We start from the raw sequence: 16,875 nt of genomic DNA on the forward strand, positions 1-16,875 counted from the left end.
GAGATGAGGATGGTCATTGTCATTTTCTGAGCTGCGAACGGGCAGAAAGGTGAGAAAATGTCGGATTTTGACCATTTGTGCTGACCTTTCAATTTCAACGTACCTCTCTATAACATGACCCAGCGGTAATGTCAGTGGTCGCATTGGTTTGATTTTTTGGTTTCCTTGTAGGGCGCTGGCACCCACATTCAGTGACTCATAAAATTTGGCACTGCTGTGAATAGTTTAGTCGCAAAGTGAAGATTCACGGGTAAAAAGCCCCAAACTTCTAGATAGGTTCTTTTTCAGCTTTCAGCAGCCCTGGGCGTGTTCTTCAGAGAAATGTGGGTCTTTTTCTTGGTGCTATTTTCTATTTCCAGCTACACAACGAGATGAGGATGGTCATTGTCATTTTCTGAGCTGCGAACATGTAGAAGGGTGAGAAAATGTCGGATTTTGACCATTTGTGCTGACCTTTCAATTTCAACGTACCTCTCTATAACTAGGGAGTTCAGGCAAAAAAATCAAATTCAGAATTCCCAGGAAAATTCTGTTGGAAATCGAATAAGCACGTCTTTCAAGAGCACACAGAAAATTTCATGTGAAAATCTCAAAGCAAACCTGAGATACAGTCATTTCAATTGTGGTGCCAATCATCATAGAATTGTGTTGAATTGTATGTAAACGTGTATAGCACGCATGGCACAAACTGACAAACGGACCCAGGGGAAGTTGACCAGGGGACATAGTGACAAAAACAAAAAGTTCGCTGAAAAGAGCCCAAATGACAGGCCTATATGATAAGCAATAATGTACAAACATTTCTATGTACAACAACTGCCTGACGGCACGTCGCCGTGTATTGTTTCCATGGCAACCCCTAGCAACATTGCAGAAACGCAACGAAACATATCAATGATGACAATATGGAGTGAAAACGTTGCACAAGCGTGGTAAAACAAAAATGGAATGTAGGTTAACAGTGTTAACGGGAAATTCTAGCATTGTTACCATAGCAACGGAACAGGAAAAAAGTGAAGAGAACAGTTGGAAGAGGGGAAGACACAAAAAAGACAATAAAAACAGTCAACACAATAACCACAAACTTGTCTTGACCATGTCTTTGACCATGTCTTTGGACAATAAAATTATTCATTTTCAACGCGGAGCCGTTTTGCTGTTGGCTCCAGCTCGCAATCTACATTGTCAGCCGAGGTGGTGGTGTTGGCGGCTGGCTCTGACGAAGCTGCTCGCTGACTGTCCACATCAGCCGGACTGGTGGTGTAAGTGGTTGGCTCCAGGGGAGTTGCGTGCTGACTGCCTGCAACATGAGCCGAGCTGCTGGTGTGGCCGGTTGGGTCAAGCGGAGTTGCTTCCTGACCGGATGCAGCAGCACCTGAGCTGGCAGTGTTCGATACATTCAGTAGCTCGCAGAGATGGCTGATCAGTGTTTGAACAGGATGTTGTTTTCCACCCTTAGACATGGCAAAGAGATCTCCTGATGCCTTCTGATTCAGGACAACTTTCCGGAACTGCAGCTGCGCTTTCAAAGCCGCCTTCTTTGCTGCAATGGTGCTCAGGAGTGCAACCTTTTCGTCAACTTCTTGTCTGGATGTCCACAGACCATAGCGCTCAACATCTTTCGTCAAAGCTTCTTTCCTCTTCAGCTCCTTCTCCCTCTTCTCTGCAATCTCCTTTGCTTTGTCACGAAGTCGCTGAACGCAGTACTCATGGATTTCCTTCTGGCGCTTCCTGAAGGCTTCCTGCATAGCTGGAGCTGTCTGCCGTGCCATTTGGAGGATTTCGGCTTGTTCCTGGGCAGGTTTACTGGTCAGCCATTCTGCGGTTTTGTTATTAGAAAACATAATCATCCCCTCCAGCGCGATAGTTCTTGAATTGGGCTTTTCTCGGATAAGTCGATCCAGTTGCGCGAAATCACGTTCAGAAACGACATTGGTGTTGCTGACAGAGGCAGTTTGCACTCTGGTTGCCTCGTCAGGTTTATGGAACGCACCGCCTGGCAGATGATCGGAGAGTAGGTTAGATGTATACCGAGCATACACGGTGCATAACATCTGCAAAATCTCAACAGTGGTAGTGTCACTCGGACTGGGCTGCAGCAGGTAAGTGAGCACGGGGTCGGTGAGGGAAACTGAAGCATCTGTGAACGGCCGAGCGGTGCCGTCGAGGAGGTCCGCAGAATCATTCGTCCAGTACTCAAATTTCTTCTGGAGCTGACTGTAGACGTTGGACATGTCAGAGATGGAGATTGATTTGCTTTCCAAAGCCTTCCACAATGGCATTATGACGAGCTTGGAGAGAATTCCAAGGGCTCTTGCACCAGATAACAATTCTGGGATTGCAAGGTCAGCCTTGACAGCACGGAGGAGTTGGTTGGGGTCCGCCTGAACATCCTGCAGGAACGTTGTCATGAGCTCGTGAAGGTAATACACTCCAGCACCATTGAAGTAGCAAACATAGCTGCGGTTGCCTCTCTGCTCTGCCAAAGGCACCACTCCCCCCATGTCAGTCACATAACTACGAAAGGCATGCATGCACCCAGCCTGCTCATTCCCATGTTTCTGAAACGCATTTGCAGCATTGCGAAGTAATCTGAAGACCCGAGACCCGTCTGTATCATACACACCATGCAAAGTATGTGCACCAAATGGCTGATCACCAAAATGCATGTCCTCCCATTTCCTCATTGCAATCTGTGATTGGTCGGCCAAGCCAACAATGAAATGCATTCCACAAAAGAAATTATTCATGTTGGAAAATGAACTTTGCTGCTCATTGCTCAATGTCTCCCAGCTAGCAACAACATCAGGCAAAATCTTCTCTCGATAGTCATGTAACAACTCATTGAACTTTCTTTGTACAACACACCGGTCACTCATCGTGTTCTTGATGTTCGCTACAATCTTATTGCCAGTTTCACAAGACTCGCCAACACCCTTGCACGAATCCTGAAGGTCGGACAAAACCTCCTTGAACTTATCAAGGATGTGCTCTGACGTGCCATTTTTCATATCTACCATACCCACACTAAAAACTTGATTTTCAGTGGCAATTTGGTAGGTACCATACTTCTGACCAAACTTACTCGTGCCATCAGTGTGCAAGGTTGTATTTTCTGCCTGAGAAAGTACTTCAGCTGCATGCTGTGAACTAACTGATTTTAGCTGCACCAGCATCCCAGACAAAGTTCCTACACTAGGGAGTCTGTCTACTTTCTTGCTGACTAGGTTATGAAGTACACAATCAATGACCGATTTCACATTCCATATGCCCACATTCAATGCCAACAACTCCATACAACACTTGACTACTTCTGGGAGGTACGCATTGCCAGAAAATGTTGTAATCATGGAGCCACTACATTCTTCATGCAGCTGTGAACCTAAGTCATCAACCTCCAACTCCAACTGCTTAATTCTGCCGTCAGCTCTGGACAACAACAAAGACTTCTCCTGCAGTTCACGCTCTAGTTCCCTTCTGGAAGTATCTAAATCACCCGCACGCTTCTGCCAATAATACACTTTATGCTGCGTGTTAACTAGCTTCCTCTTCAGCTCATCTACCATAGGCATGTCATCCTCACTGCCCTGTTCATCCTGTTCATCATACTCATCTTCAACCATATCAGCCTCTACTGAACTAGCTACCTTAGCCTCCAGTGATCTGATTGTCTCATCTCGACGTCCCAATTTCTTTTTAACATTTCGTAGCTTCCCTTGCCCAACCTTCATTTTCTCCTTTAAAGATCCCACTAATTCCTCCTGTGCCTTAGCTTCTCTCTGCACCTGGAAAACCTCTGCTGCCAAAGGCTCAGTTGTTGTACCAACTTCAGTGCTGGAGGTGCTTTCCCTATCACGCTCACCTGACTCCGACTGGCCGGATGATGGAGAGGGTAGTATAAAGGGCTCAGCCAGTAGGACAGCAATCTGATCGCTGGCTTTGTCCTTCAGCAGCCTTGCTCGACGTTGCTGCAGAGAACGGACTCTAGAGGCAAACGTGCCAACAGCAATATCTTTGGTACTGGAACCTATCAGAGAACCAGTCCATTTCAACATATCGTTGAACGAAAACTTCGAGGCATTTTTGAATGTAAGTAGCTCCAGAACGACATCGTTGGTGACAGGAAAATCACTCGTCTTCAAACAGGTAAGAGCTTCGTCTGATTTCAACGCATTTCTCAGTTTGCTTGAATAAATACCAAGCCTCCGACATGCAGGTCCAGGGCTATTCTCCTCCTCATCGGCCATGAAGAATTCAAATATTCAAATTCTCGCTGTAGAGAAATACAGAGCAGACAAATATTCCTTACCGCCTGGAACCGCTGCAAACTAGATGAAGAAAGACGATCGTTCTTACCTAATTTTGGGACGAGGAACACGATGGAAGAATCACCGTCCGTCAACGCTCAAAGGAACAACATCAAAATCGCGTTCAAAGTTTTACGGCAAGACGTGGGAAGTCCCATCTCACGACTGTGACCTCGAGTGAGACACCAAACGAAAGCTAAAAATCTCCTCTGTCAAATGGCTGTCATCTCCTTCTTCAACAAACTACAAGTCTAAAAAAAAATCAATATTTCCACGTGGCACATTTTTGTGCCATGCTCGCGTCATAAATGCATGCATGACGCGTGACGAAGATTTTTCACCGTGCTGTCACGTGACTGAACTCCCTACTATAACATGACCCAGCGGTAATGTCAGTGGTCGCATTGGTTTGATTTTTGGTTTCCTTGTAGGGCGCTGGCACCCACATTCAGTGACCCAGAAAATTTGGCACTGCTGTGAATAGTTTAGTCGCAAAGTGAATATTCACGGGTAAAAAGCCCCAAACTTCTAGATAGGTTCTTTTTCAGCTTTCAGCAGCCCTGGGCGTGTTCTTCAGAGAAATGTGGGTCTTTTTCTTGGTGCTATTTTCTATTTCCAGCTACACAACGAGATGAGGATGTTCATTGTCATTTTCTGAGCTGCGAACATGTAGAAGGGTGAGAAAATGTCGGATTTTGACCATTTGTGCTGACCTTTCAATTTCAACGTACCTCTCTATAACATGACCCAGCTGTAATGTGAGTGGTCGCATTAATTTGATTTTTGGTTTGCTTTTAGGGCGCTGGCACCCGCATTCATTGACCCAGAAAAATTGGCACTGCTGTTAATAGTTTAGTCGCAAAGTGAAGATTCACGGGTAAAAAGCCCCAAACTTCTAGATAGGTTCTTTTTCAGCTTTCAGTAGCCCTGGGTGAGTTCTTTAGAGAAATGTGGCTCTTTTTCATTGTGCTTTTTTCTATGTCCAGCGACACAACGAGATGAGGATGGTCATTGTCATTTTCTGAGCTGCGAACGGGCAGAAAGTCGAGAAAATGTCGGATTTTCACCATTTGTGCTGACCTTTCAATTTCAACGTACCTCTCTATAACATAAACCAGCTGTAATGTCAGTGGTCGCATTCGTTTCATTTTTGGTTTGCTTTTAGGACGCTGGCACCCGCATTTATTGACCCAGAAAATTTGGCACAGCCGTGAATAGTTTAGTCGCAAAGTGAAGATTCACGGGTAAAAAGCCCCAAACTTCTAGATAGGTTCTTTTTCAGCTTTCAGCAGCCCTGGGCGAGTTCTTTAGAGAAATGTGGCACTTTTTCATTGTGCTATTTTCTATGTCCAGCTACACAACGAGATGAGGATGGTCGTGGTCATTTTCTTAGCTGCGAACGGGCAGAAAGGTGAGAAAATGTCGGATTTTGACCATTTGTGCTGACCTTTCAATTTCAACGTACCTCTCTATAACATGACCCAGCTGTAATGTCAGTGGTCGCATTGGTTTGATTTTTGGTTTGCTTTTAGGACGCTGGCACCCGCATTCATTGACCCAGAAAATTTGGCACTGCTGTGAATAGTTTAGTCGCAAAGTGAATATTCACGGGTAAAAAGCCCCAAACTTCTAGATGGGTTCTTTTTCAGCTTTCAGCAGCCCTGGGCGAGTTCTTTAGAGAAATGTGGCTCTTTTTCATGGTGCTATTTTCTATGTCCAGCTACACAACGAGATGAGGATGGTCATTGTCATTTTCTGAGCTGCGAACGGGCAGAAAGGTGAGAAAATGTCGGATTTTGACCATTTGTGCTGACCTTTCAATTTCAACGTACCTCTCTATAACATGAACCAGCTGTAATGTCAGTGGTCGCATTGATTTGATTTTTCGTTTGCTTTTAGGGCGCTGGCACCCGCATTCATTGACCTAGAGAATTTGGCACTGCCGTGAATAGTTTAGTCGCAAAGTGAAGATTCACGGGTAAAAAGCCCCAAACTTCTAGATAGGTTCTTTTTCAGCTTTCAGCAGCCCTGGGTGAGTTCTTTAGAGAAATGTGGCTCTTTTTCATGGTGCTATTTTCTATGTCCAGCTACACAACGAGATGAGGATGGTCATTGTCATTTTCTGAGCTGCGAACGGGCAGAAAGGAGAGAAAATGTCGGATTTTGACCATTTGTGCTGACCTTTCAATTTCAACGTACCTCTCTATAACATGGCCCAGCTGTAATTTCAGTGGTCGCATTGGTTTCATTTTTGGTTTACTTGGAGGGCGCTGGCACCCGCATTCAGTGACCCATAAAATTTGGCACTGCTGTGAATAGTTTAGTCGCAAAGTGAAGATTCACGGGTAAAAAGCGCCAAACTTCTAGATAGGTTCTTGTTCAGCTTTCAGCAGCCCTGGGTGAGTTCTTTAGAAAAATGGCTCTTTTTCATGGTGCTATTTTCTATGTCCAGCGACACAACGAGATGAGGATGGTCATTGTCATTTTCTGAGCTGCGAACGGGCAGAAAGGTGAGAAAATGTCGGATTTTGACCATTTGTGCTGACCTTTCAATTTCAACGTACCTCTCTATAACATGAACCAGCTGTAATGTCAGTGGTCGCATTAGTTTGATTGTTGGTTTGCTTGTAGGGCACTGGCACCCACATTCAGTGACCCATAAAATTTGGCACTGCTGTGAATAGTTTAGATGTAAAGTGAAGATTCACGGGTAAAAAGCCCCAAACTTTGAGATAGGTTATTATTCAGCTTTCAGCCGCCCTGGGCGAGTTCTTTAGAGAAATGTGACTGCTTTTCTTGGTGCCCTTGTCTATGTCCAGCTACACAACGAGATGAGGATTGTCTTTGTCAATGTCTGAGCTGCGAACAGGCATAAAGGTGAGAAAATGTCGGATTTTGACCATTTGTGCTTACCTTTGAATTTCAACGTACCTCTCTATAACATGACCCAGCTGTAATGTCAGTGGTCGCATTGGTTTGAGTTTGGGTTTGCTTGTAGGACGCTGGCACCCACATTCAATGACCCATAAAAAATTTCACTGCTGTGAATAGTTTAGTCGCAAAGTGAAGATTCATGGGTACCAAACCCTAAACTTGGAGATAGGTTATTATTCAGCTTTCAGCAGCCCTGGGCGAGTTCTTTAGAGATATGTGACTGTTTTTCTTGGTGCCCTTGTCTATGTCCAGCTACACAACGAGATAAGGATTGTTTTTGTCAATGTCTGAGCTGCGAACGGGCAGAAAGGTGAGAAAATGTCGGATTTTGACCAGTTGGTCAACGTACCTCTCTATATCACTGCTGTGAATAGTTTAGTCGCAAAGTGAAGATTCATGGGTACCAAACCCTAAACATGGAGATTGGTTATAATTCAGCTTTCAGCAGCCCTGGGCGAGTTCTTTAGAGAAATGTGACTGTTTTACTTGGTGCCCTTGTCTATGTCCAGCTACACAACAAGATGAGGATTGTCTTTGTCAATTCCTGAGCTTCGAACAGGCATAAAGGTGAGAAAATGTCGGATTTTGACCAGTTGGTCTCACCTTCCAATTTCAATGTACCTCTCTATAACATGAGCCAGCTGTAATGTCAGTGGTCGCATTGGTTTGATTTTTGGTTTGCTTATAGGGCGCTGACACCCACATTCAGTGACCCAGACATTTTGGCACTCCTGTGAATAGTTTAATCGCAAAGGGAAGATTCACGGGTACCAAGCCCTAAACTTGGAGATAGGTCATTATTCAGCTTTCAGCAGCCGTGGGCGAGTTCTTTAGAGATATGTGACTGTTTTTCTTGGTGCCCTTGTCTATGTCCAGCTACACAACCAGATGAGGATGGTCATTGTCATTTTGTGAGCTGCGAACGGGCAGAAAGGTGAGAAAATGTCGGATTTTGACCATTTGTGCTCACCTTTGAATTTCAACGTACCTCTCTATAACATGAGCCAGCTGTAATGTCAGTGGTCGAATTGGTTTGATTTTTGGTTTGCTTGTAGGGCGCTGCCACCCACATTCAGCGACCCAGAAATTTTGGCACTGCTGTGAATAGTTTAGTCGCAAAGTGAAGATTCACGGGTACCAAGCCCTAAACTTGGAGATAGGTTATTATTCAGCTTTCAGCAGCCCTGGGCGAGTTCTTTAGAGATACGCGACTGTTTTTCTTGGTGCCCTTGTCTATGTCCAGCTCCACAACGAGATGAGGGTGGTCTTTGTCAATTTCTGAGCTGCGAACAAGCATAAAGGTGAGAAAATGTCGGATTTTGACCATTTGTGCTCACCTTCCAATTTCAACGTACCTCTCTATAACATGAGCCAGCTGTAATGTCAGTGGTCGCATTGGTTTGATTTTTGGTTTGCTTGTAGGGCGCTGGCAATCACATTCAGTGACCCAGAAATTTTGGCACTGCTGTGAATAGTTTAGTCGCAAAGTGAAGATTCACGGGTACCAAACCCTAAACTTGGAGATTGGTTATAATTCAGCTTTCAGCAGCCCTGGGCGACTTCTTAAAGATACGTGACTGTTTTTCTTGGTGCCCTTGTCTATGTCCAGCTACAGAACGAGATGAGGATGGTCATTTCTCATTTTGTGAGCTGCGAACGCGCAGAAAGGTGAGAAAATGTCGGATTTTGACCATTTGTGCTCACCTTTGAATTTCAACGTACCTCTCTATAACAGGAGCCAGCTGTAATGTTAGTGGTCGCATTGATATGATTTTTGGTTTGCTTGTAGGACGCTGGCACCCACATTCAGTGACCCATAAAATTTGGCACTGCTGTGAATAGTTTAGTCGCAAAGAGAAGATTCACGGGTAAAAAGCCCCAAACTTTGAGATATATAAGTTTCCGTGCATGGCACGGTAAGTGAAGTTAGCAACCCACCAACAATTACATTCCTAACATAATTTGCACGTACTTGCCATAGCGCATCACGTGCCCGTGCAGAACACGCACTCCGAACTCCCGCGCCCCGGCACGGGACCACGCGGAGCATGCGCATTACTCCGGCTCTCGATGCTGCTTCTTCTTCATCCTTGCTGCGCCAACAGTCAGATCGCTTGATAACCTTGGCCAGTTTTTGAGCTTGCTCTTCGCTTTGCTGTGCTGACGGTCAAATTGTTTGACTATCGCGGCCAGTTTCTGATCAATATCCGATCAACCAGGTCTCTGTCAGTGAGCGATGTCCAGCCAAAACGCTCCGTTTGCTTTGCTGCGCTGACGCAGTGACGGTCAAATTGTTTGACAATCGCGGCCAGTTTCTGATCAATATCCGATCAACCATGTCTCCGTCAGTGAGCGATGTCCAGCCATAACGCTCTTTGCTTTGCTGCCTTGACGGTCAAATTGTTTGACAATCGCGGCCAGTTTCTGATCAATATCCGATCAACCATGTCTCTGTCAGTAAGCGATGTCCAGCCAAAATGCGCTCTGCTAAGCTGCGAAACGCACTGGCATCCCGCAATTATTTAGACCCGACAGGAACAAAACCTACTCCGCGGACTCGCCTGCTCGAGCTGAAGTTGGCTCCAGACTACTGAGTACTGTACGCGAGGACTTGGCCGCTCCGGCAGCGGAGCAGAACCTAGCCGAGGCAACTGCAGCCCCATCCCTGGCCTAGGAGACTTTAGTCGGGAGGAGGTTCGCGACGCTTGGAGCACGTATTGTGCGACTGACGCAGCAGCACACCCCTCCAGGGCCCCCGGAGCCGTTTTCGCACCAGCCCATAATCTTCAAGATGGCTCGGAAATTTAGGTCCCTGATGCTGAGCTCTCCTCTCTAAAGCTGACACGAAGTATGCCTGGCGGCTTTGGTCTGTTTCCCCTCATGTCTGGCCCCGGCTTGGCATTTTTTGGAAGGTTCGTAACCATGTAGATAAGGCACCACCATTTGGCCTTAGATCCTCCCCCTTCCGTTCAACAGACCGGCTGATGTGGACTCTCAGCCCAACGGCGACTCTGCAATGATCCTGCTAAGTCTCTTACTCGTCTTCGAGTACAGCGCTTCCGGACTCTCAGCCCATCTACCGACGCAGTGCTGACACACCCTGCACAGTCCACCCTCCAGCAGTTGACGACGCAACCATGGACCTCATCCGCCAGGGCCTGGCGGCCAGTTCCAGCATAACATGCGCTTCGCTGCCGCGCTCCGAACACTTGTCGCCCTGCGCCAGGGCAAGCCACACTCAGGGACTGATCAGTGCTGGCAGCATTGTTCCAGATCCTGTACTTTGAGTGCATTGCCCACTGTGCTAATGGCTAGCCGCATTGGACGGCACTCACATCAAATGCAGTGTAATAGTAATGCAGATAAATCCTGTTTGGGTCAGGTTGTCAGCGCTGCCGGACTCGCATCCCAACTGCCGAAGTGGTGCCGACACAACCAGCGCAGTCCACCCTCCAGCAGTTGACGACGCAACCATGGACCTCATCCGCCAGGGCCTGGCGGACAGCTCCAGCATGGCATGCGCTTCGCCGCAGCACTCCGAACGCTTGTCGCCCTGCGCCAGGGCAAGCCAACCTCAGGGACTGATCATTGCCGGCAGCATTGTTCCAGATCCTGTACTTCGAGCACATCGCCCACTATGCTAATGGGCAGCCGCATTGGACGGCACTCACATAAATTGCAGTGTAATAGTAATGCAGATAAATCCTGTCTGGGTCCGGTTGTCAGCGCGTCTGGACTTGCAGCCCAACTGCCGAAGCGGTGCCGGCACAACCAGCGCAGTCCACCCTTCAGCAGTTGATGACGCAACCATGGACCTCATCCGCCAGGGCCTGGCGGGCAGCTCCAGCACAACATACGCTTCGCTGCAGCGCTCCGAACGCTTGTCACCCCGCACTAGGGCAAGCCATACCCAGTGACTGATCAGTGCCAGCAGCATTGTTCCGTATCCGGTACGTTGAGCGCATTGCCCACTATGCTAATGGGCAGCCGCATTGGACGGCACTCACATCAATTGTAGTGTAATAGTAATGTAGATAAATCCTGTTTGGGTCAGGTTGTCGACGCTTCTGGACTCGCAGCCCAACTGCCGACGCAGTGCCGACACAACCAGCGCAGTCCACCCTTCAGCAGTTGACGACGCGGGCCGCAACTTTGGACGATCTGGCTGGCGTACAGCACTACCTGCAGTCCACCGTGCCTAGCCCGCACAACCGCGCCATGCTCTGGAGCGCCGTGACTCTGGCCTTCCACGGGCTGCTCAGAGTCAACGAGTACACCTTCACGGCACGGGGCGCCGGCCTTGAGTACAGCGATGCGACCATGTACCCAGACCGCGTGGAGCTGCGCCTGCGTGTGACAAAGACGAGCCAATACGGCAGCGGCCAGGACATTAGCGTCAGGAGGACAGGCTCGCCGACATGCCCGCACACGGCAGCCACCAGCTACCTAGCAGCCCGTGGCTCGGCACCTGGCCCGCTCTATCGCTATGATGACGGCACGCCCCTGAAGCCGCATAACATCAACAGGCTACTACAAACAGCCTTGCCTAACAAAGACGTGCGCAGCCACAGCCTCAGACGAGGCACTGCAACGCTGGCAGGCAAAGCTGGCGTGCCTGAGTGCGTGCTGAAGACCGCCGGCAGGTGGCAAAGCTCTGCCTACCTCCGCTATGTCCGCACCCCTGTCGCAGACAGAGCATTGCCAGCGGCATTGTTCTAGTCTCTGCCCGTTATGCTAATGGGTAGCCGCATTGGACGGCCCTAGCAACAGCTGTAGTGTACATATGATATACCTATCATACTATAACTATAGTAACGCTACTATAACTATAGTAATGCCGATAATTCCTGTTTGGGTCATGTTGTATTTTGGGAGAACGGTAGGGATCGTGGGTCAGGCCGGCATTGAGCCAAGTGCGCCTACATGTGCTCACAAGTGCATCCCTACCGTATGCGTGTATTGACACGCCGGGCAATTGTTGCCCCCATTAGCCCTGGCATTGGCCAGTCTAACGCACATTGGTGCTTGCGATACTACGGCATTGGTCCATAGTATTGCATACTGCATGCGGCAATTGTTGCCTGCGATACTACGGCATTGGTCCATAGTATTGCATACTGCATGCGGCAATTGTTGCCTGCGATACTACGGCATTGGTCCATAGTATTGCATACTGCATGCGGCAATTGTTGCCTATGCCCTGATAATACAACGCGTAATAGCTCCCAAACAGGTCGGCTTGTGTGGTTGTTAAATATAAGTTTCCGTGCATGGCACGGTAAGTGAAGTTAGCAACCCACCAACAATTACATTCCTAACATAATTTGCACGTACTTGCCATAGCGCATCACGTGCCCGTGCAGAACACGCACTCCGAACTCCCGCGCCCCGGCACGGGACCACGCGGAGCATGCGCATTACTCCGGCTCTCGATGCTGCTTCTTCTTCATCCTTGCTGCGCCAACAGTCAGATCGCTTGATAACCTTGGCCAGTTTTTGAGCACCACCACCCACCCCATCATCTCTAACCATCATTCTATTCTAAGCCATCCCGGAAGGGAGAACGGTAGGGATCGTGGGTCAGGCCGGCATTGAGCCAAGTGCGCCTACATGTGCTCACAAGTGCATCCCTACCGTATGCGTGTATTGACACGCCGGGCAATTGTTGCCCCCATTAGCCCTGGCATTGGCCAGTCTAACGCACATTGGTGCTTGCGATACTACGGCATTGGTCCATAGTATTGCATACTGCATGCGGCAATTGTTGCCTGCGATACTACGGCATTGGTCCATAGTATTGCATACTGCATGCGGCAATTGTTGCCTGCGATACTACGGCATTGGTCCATAGTATTGCATACTGCATGCGGCAATTGTTGCCTATGCCCTGATAATACAACGCGTAATAGCTCCCAAACAGGTCGGCTTGTGTGGTTGTTAAAGGTTATTATTCAGCTTTCATCAGCCCTGGGCGAGTTCTTTAGAGAAATGTGACTGTTTTACTTGGTGCCCTTGTCTATGTCCAGCTACACAACAAGATGAGGATTGTCTTTGTCAATTTCTGAGCTTCGAACTGGTATAAAGGTGAGAAAATGTCGGATTTTGACCAGTTGGTCTCACCTTCCAATTTCAACGTACCTCTCTATAACATGAGCCAGCTGTAATGACAGTGGTCGCATTGGTTTGATTTTGGTTTGCTTGTAGGGCGCTGGCACCCACATTCAGTGACCCACAAAATTTGGCACTGCTGTGAATAGTTTAGTCGCAAAGTGAAGATTCACGGGTAAAAAGCCCCAAACTTTGAGATAGGTTATTATTCAGCTTTCAGCAGCCCTGGGCGAGTTCCTTAGAGATATGTGACTGTTTTTCTTGGTGCCCTTGTCTTTGTCCAGCTACACAACCAGATGAGGATGGTCATTGTCATTTTCTGAGCTGCGAACGGGCATAAAGGTGAGAAAAAATTTCGGATTTTGACCATTTTTGTTCACCTTCCAATTTCAACGTACCTCTCTATAACATGAGTCACCTGTAATGTCAGTGGTCGCATTGGTTTGATTTTTGGTTTGCTTGTAGGGCGCTGCCACCCACATTCAGCGACCCAGAAATTTTGGCACTGCTGTGAATAGTTTAGTCGCAAAGTGAAGATTCACGGGTACCAAGCCCTAAACTTTGAGATTGGTTATAATTCAGCTTTCAGCAGCCCTGGGCGAGTTCTTTAGAGATACGTGACTGTTTTTCTTGGTGCCCTTGTCTATGTCCAGCTACACAACGAGATGAGGATGGTCATTTTCATTTTGTGAGCTGCGAACGGGCAGAAAGGTGAGAAAATGTCGGATTTTGACCATTTGTGCTGACCTTCGAATTTCAATGTACCTCTCTATAACATGAGCCAGCTGTAATGTTAGTGGTCGCATTGATATGATTCTTGGTTTGCTTGTAGGGCGCTGGCACCCACATTCAGTGACCCATAAAATTTGGCACTGCTGTGAATAGTTTAGTCGCAAAGTGAAGATTCACATGTAAAAAGCCCCAAACTTTGAGATAGGTTATTATTCAGCTTTCAGCAGCCCTGGGCGAGTTCTTTAGAGAAATGTGACTGCTTTACTTGGTGCCCTTGTCTATGTCCAGCTACACAACAAGATGAGGATTGTCTTTGTCAATTTCTGAGCTTCGAGCAGGCATAAAGGTGAGAAAATGTCGGATTTTGACCAGTTGGTCTCACCTTCCAATTTCAACGTACCTCTCTATAACATGAGCCAGCTGTAATGTTAGTGGTCGCATTGGTTTGATTTTTGGTTTGCTTATAGGGCGCTGACACCCACATTCAGTGACCCAGACATTTTGGCACTCCTGTGAATAGTTTAATCGCAAAGTGAAGATTCACTGGGAACCAAGCCCTAAACTTGGAGATAGGTCATTATTCAACTTTCAGCAGCCGTGGGCGAGTTCTTTAGAGATATGTGACTGTTTTTCTTTTTTTAAACTGCGAACGGGCAGAAAGGTGAGAAAATGTCGGATTTTGACCATTTGTGCTGACCTTTCAATTTCAACGTACCTCTCTATAACATGACCCAACTGTAATTTCAGTGGTCGCATTGGTTTCATTTTTGGTTTGCTTGCAGGGCGCTGGCACCCACAATCAGTGACCCTAAAAATTTGGCACTGCTGTGAATAGTTTAGTCGCAAAGTGAAGATTCATGGGTAAAAAGCCCCAAACTTCTAGATAGGTTCTTTTTCAACTTTCAGCAGCCCTGGTTGAGTTCTTTAGAGAAATGTGGCTCTTTTTCATGGTGCTCTTGTCTATGTCCAGCTACACAACGAGATGAGGATGGTCATTGTCATTTTCTGAGCTGCGAACGGGCAGAAAGGTGAGAAAATGTCGGATTTTGACCATTTGTGCTGACCTTTCAATTTCAACGTACCTCTCTATAACATGACCCAGCTGTAATGTCAGCGGTCGCATTGCTTTCATTTTTGGTTTGCTTGTAGGGCGCTGGCACCCACAATCAGTGACCCTAAAAATTTGGCACTGCTGTGAATAGTTTAGTCGCAAAGTGAAGATTCATTGGTAAAAAGCCCCAAACTTCTAGATAGGTTCTTTTTCAACTTTCAGCAGCCCTGGGCGAGTTCTTTAGAGAAATGTGGCTCTTTTTCATGGTGCTCTTGTCTATGTCCAGCTACACAACGAGATGAGGATGGTCATTGTCATTTTCTGAGCTGCGAACGGGCAGAAAGGTGAGAAAATGTCGGATTTTGACCATTTGTGCCGACCTTTCAATTTCAACGTACCTCCCTATAACATGACCCAGCTGTAATTTAAGTGGTCGCATTGGTTTAATTTTGGGTTTGCTTGTAGGGCGCTGGCAGCCGCATTCAGTGACCCATAAAATTTGGCACTGCTTTGAATAGTTTAGTCGCAAAGTGAAGATTCACGGGTAAAAACCCCAAACTTCTAGATAGGTTCTTTTTCAGCTTTCAGCAGCCCTGGGTGAGTTCTTTAGAGAAATGTGGCTCTTTTTCATGGTGCTCTTGTCTATGTCCAGCTAACCAACGAGATGAGGATGGTCATTGTCATTTTCTAAGCTGCGAACGGGCAGGAAGGTGAGAAAATGTCGGATTTTGACCATTTGTGCTGACCTTTCAATTTCAACGTACCTCTCTATAACATGACCCAGCTGTAATGTCAGCGGTCACATTGGTTTCATTTTTGGTTTGCTTGTAGGGCGCTAGCACCCACAATCAGTGACCCTAAAAATTTGGCACTGCTGTGAATAGTTTAGTCGCAAAGTGAATATTCACGGGTAAAAAGCCCCAAACTTCTAGATAGGTTCTTTTTCAACTTTCAGCAGCCCTGGGCGAGTTCTTTAGAGAAATGTGGCTCTTTTTCATGGTGCTCTTGTCTATGTCCAGCTACACAACGAGATGAGGATGGTCATTGTCATTTTCTGAGCTGCGAACGGGCAGAAAGGTGAGAAAATGTCGGATTTTGACCATTTGTGCTGACCTTTCAATTTCAACGTACCTCTCTATAACATGACCAAGCTGTAATTTCAGTGGTCGCATTGGTTTAATTTTTGGTTTCCTTGTAGGGCGCTGGCACCCGCATTCAGTGACCCAGAAAATTTGGCACTGCTGTGAATAGTTTAGTCGCAAAGTAAAAGATTCACGGGTAAAAAGCCCCAAACTTCTAGACAGGTTCTTTTTCAGCTTTCAGCAGCCCTGGGCGAGTTCTTTAGAGAAATGTGACTCCTTTACATTGTGCTCTTGTCTATGTCCAGCTACACAACGAGATGAGGATGGTCATTGTCATATTCTAAGCTGCGAACGGGCAGAAAGGTGAGGAAATGTCGGATTTTGACCATTTGTGCTGACCTTTTAATTTCAACGTACCTCTCTATAACATGACCCAGCTGTAATGTAAGTGGTCGTATTGATTTGATTTTTGGTTTGCTTTTAGGGCGCTGGCACCCGCATTCATTGACCCAGAAAATTTGGCACTGCTGTGAATAGTTTAGTCGCAAAGTGAAGATTCATGGGTAAAAAGCCCCAAACTTCTAGATAGGTTCTTTTTCAGCTTTCAGCAGCCCAGGCCGAGTTCTTTAGAGAAATGTGGGTCTTTTTCTTGGTGCTCTTG

The 16,875-nt window shown here is 47.0% G+C and overlaps 1 protein-coding gene and 1 long non-coding RNA gene across 3 annotated transcripts in view; one reads left to right on the top strand and one right to left on the bottom strand.

The window, feature by feature from the left end:
• Positions 1–16,875, top strand: part of LOC135824731 (uncharacterized) — a 79,824-nt gene that overhangs the window by 30,327 nt on the left and 32,622 nt on the right. Inside the window, exons 1-9 of one of the 2 annotated variants that reach the window (XR_010554931.1) lie at positions 6,704–6,817; positions 7,494–7,551; positions 7,751–7,808; positions 8,118–8,175; positions 8,485–8,542; positions 8,851–8,909; positions 13,268–13,325; positions 13,634–13,691; positions 14,003–14,060. This is a non-coding gene — a long non-coding RNA (uncharacterized LOC135824731). Of the gene's footprint in view, positions 1–6,703; positions 6,818–7,493; positions 7,552–7,750; positions 7,809–8,117; positions 8,176–8,484; positions 8,543–8,850; positions 8,910–13,267; positions 13,326–13,633; positions 13,692–14,002; positions 14,061–16,875 lie in introns of those variants that run through there. The other variant, XR_010554930.1, reaches the window with a different exon arrangement.
• LOC135824795 (uncharacterized) lies at positions 491–4,592 on the bottom strand. The gene is made up of 2 exons (XM_065337499.1): positions 4,357–4,592; positions 491–4,273 (listed from the first exon to the last, which is right to left on the bottom strand). The coding sequence occupies exon 2, from the start codon at positions 4,245–4,247 to the stop codon at positions 1,128–1,130; it is 3,120 nt and encodes a 1,039-aa protein (XP_065193571.1). The 5' UTR covers positions 4,248–4,273; positions 4,357–4,592; the 3' UTR covers positions 491–1,127.

This window comes from Sycon ciliatum, chromosome 9 (assembly GCF_964019385.1).
Source record: "Sycon ciliatum chromosome 9, ocSycCili1.1, whole genome shotgun sequence".
NCBI classification, from domain to species: domain Eukaryota; kingdom Metazoa; phylum Porifera; class Calcarea; order Leucosolenida; family Sycettidae; genus Sycon; species Sycon ciliatum.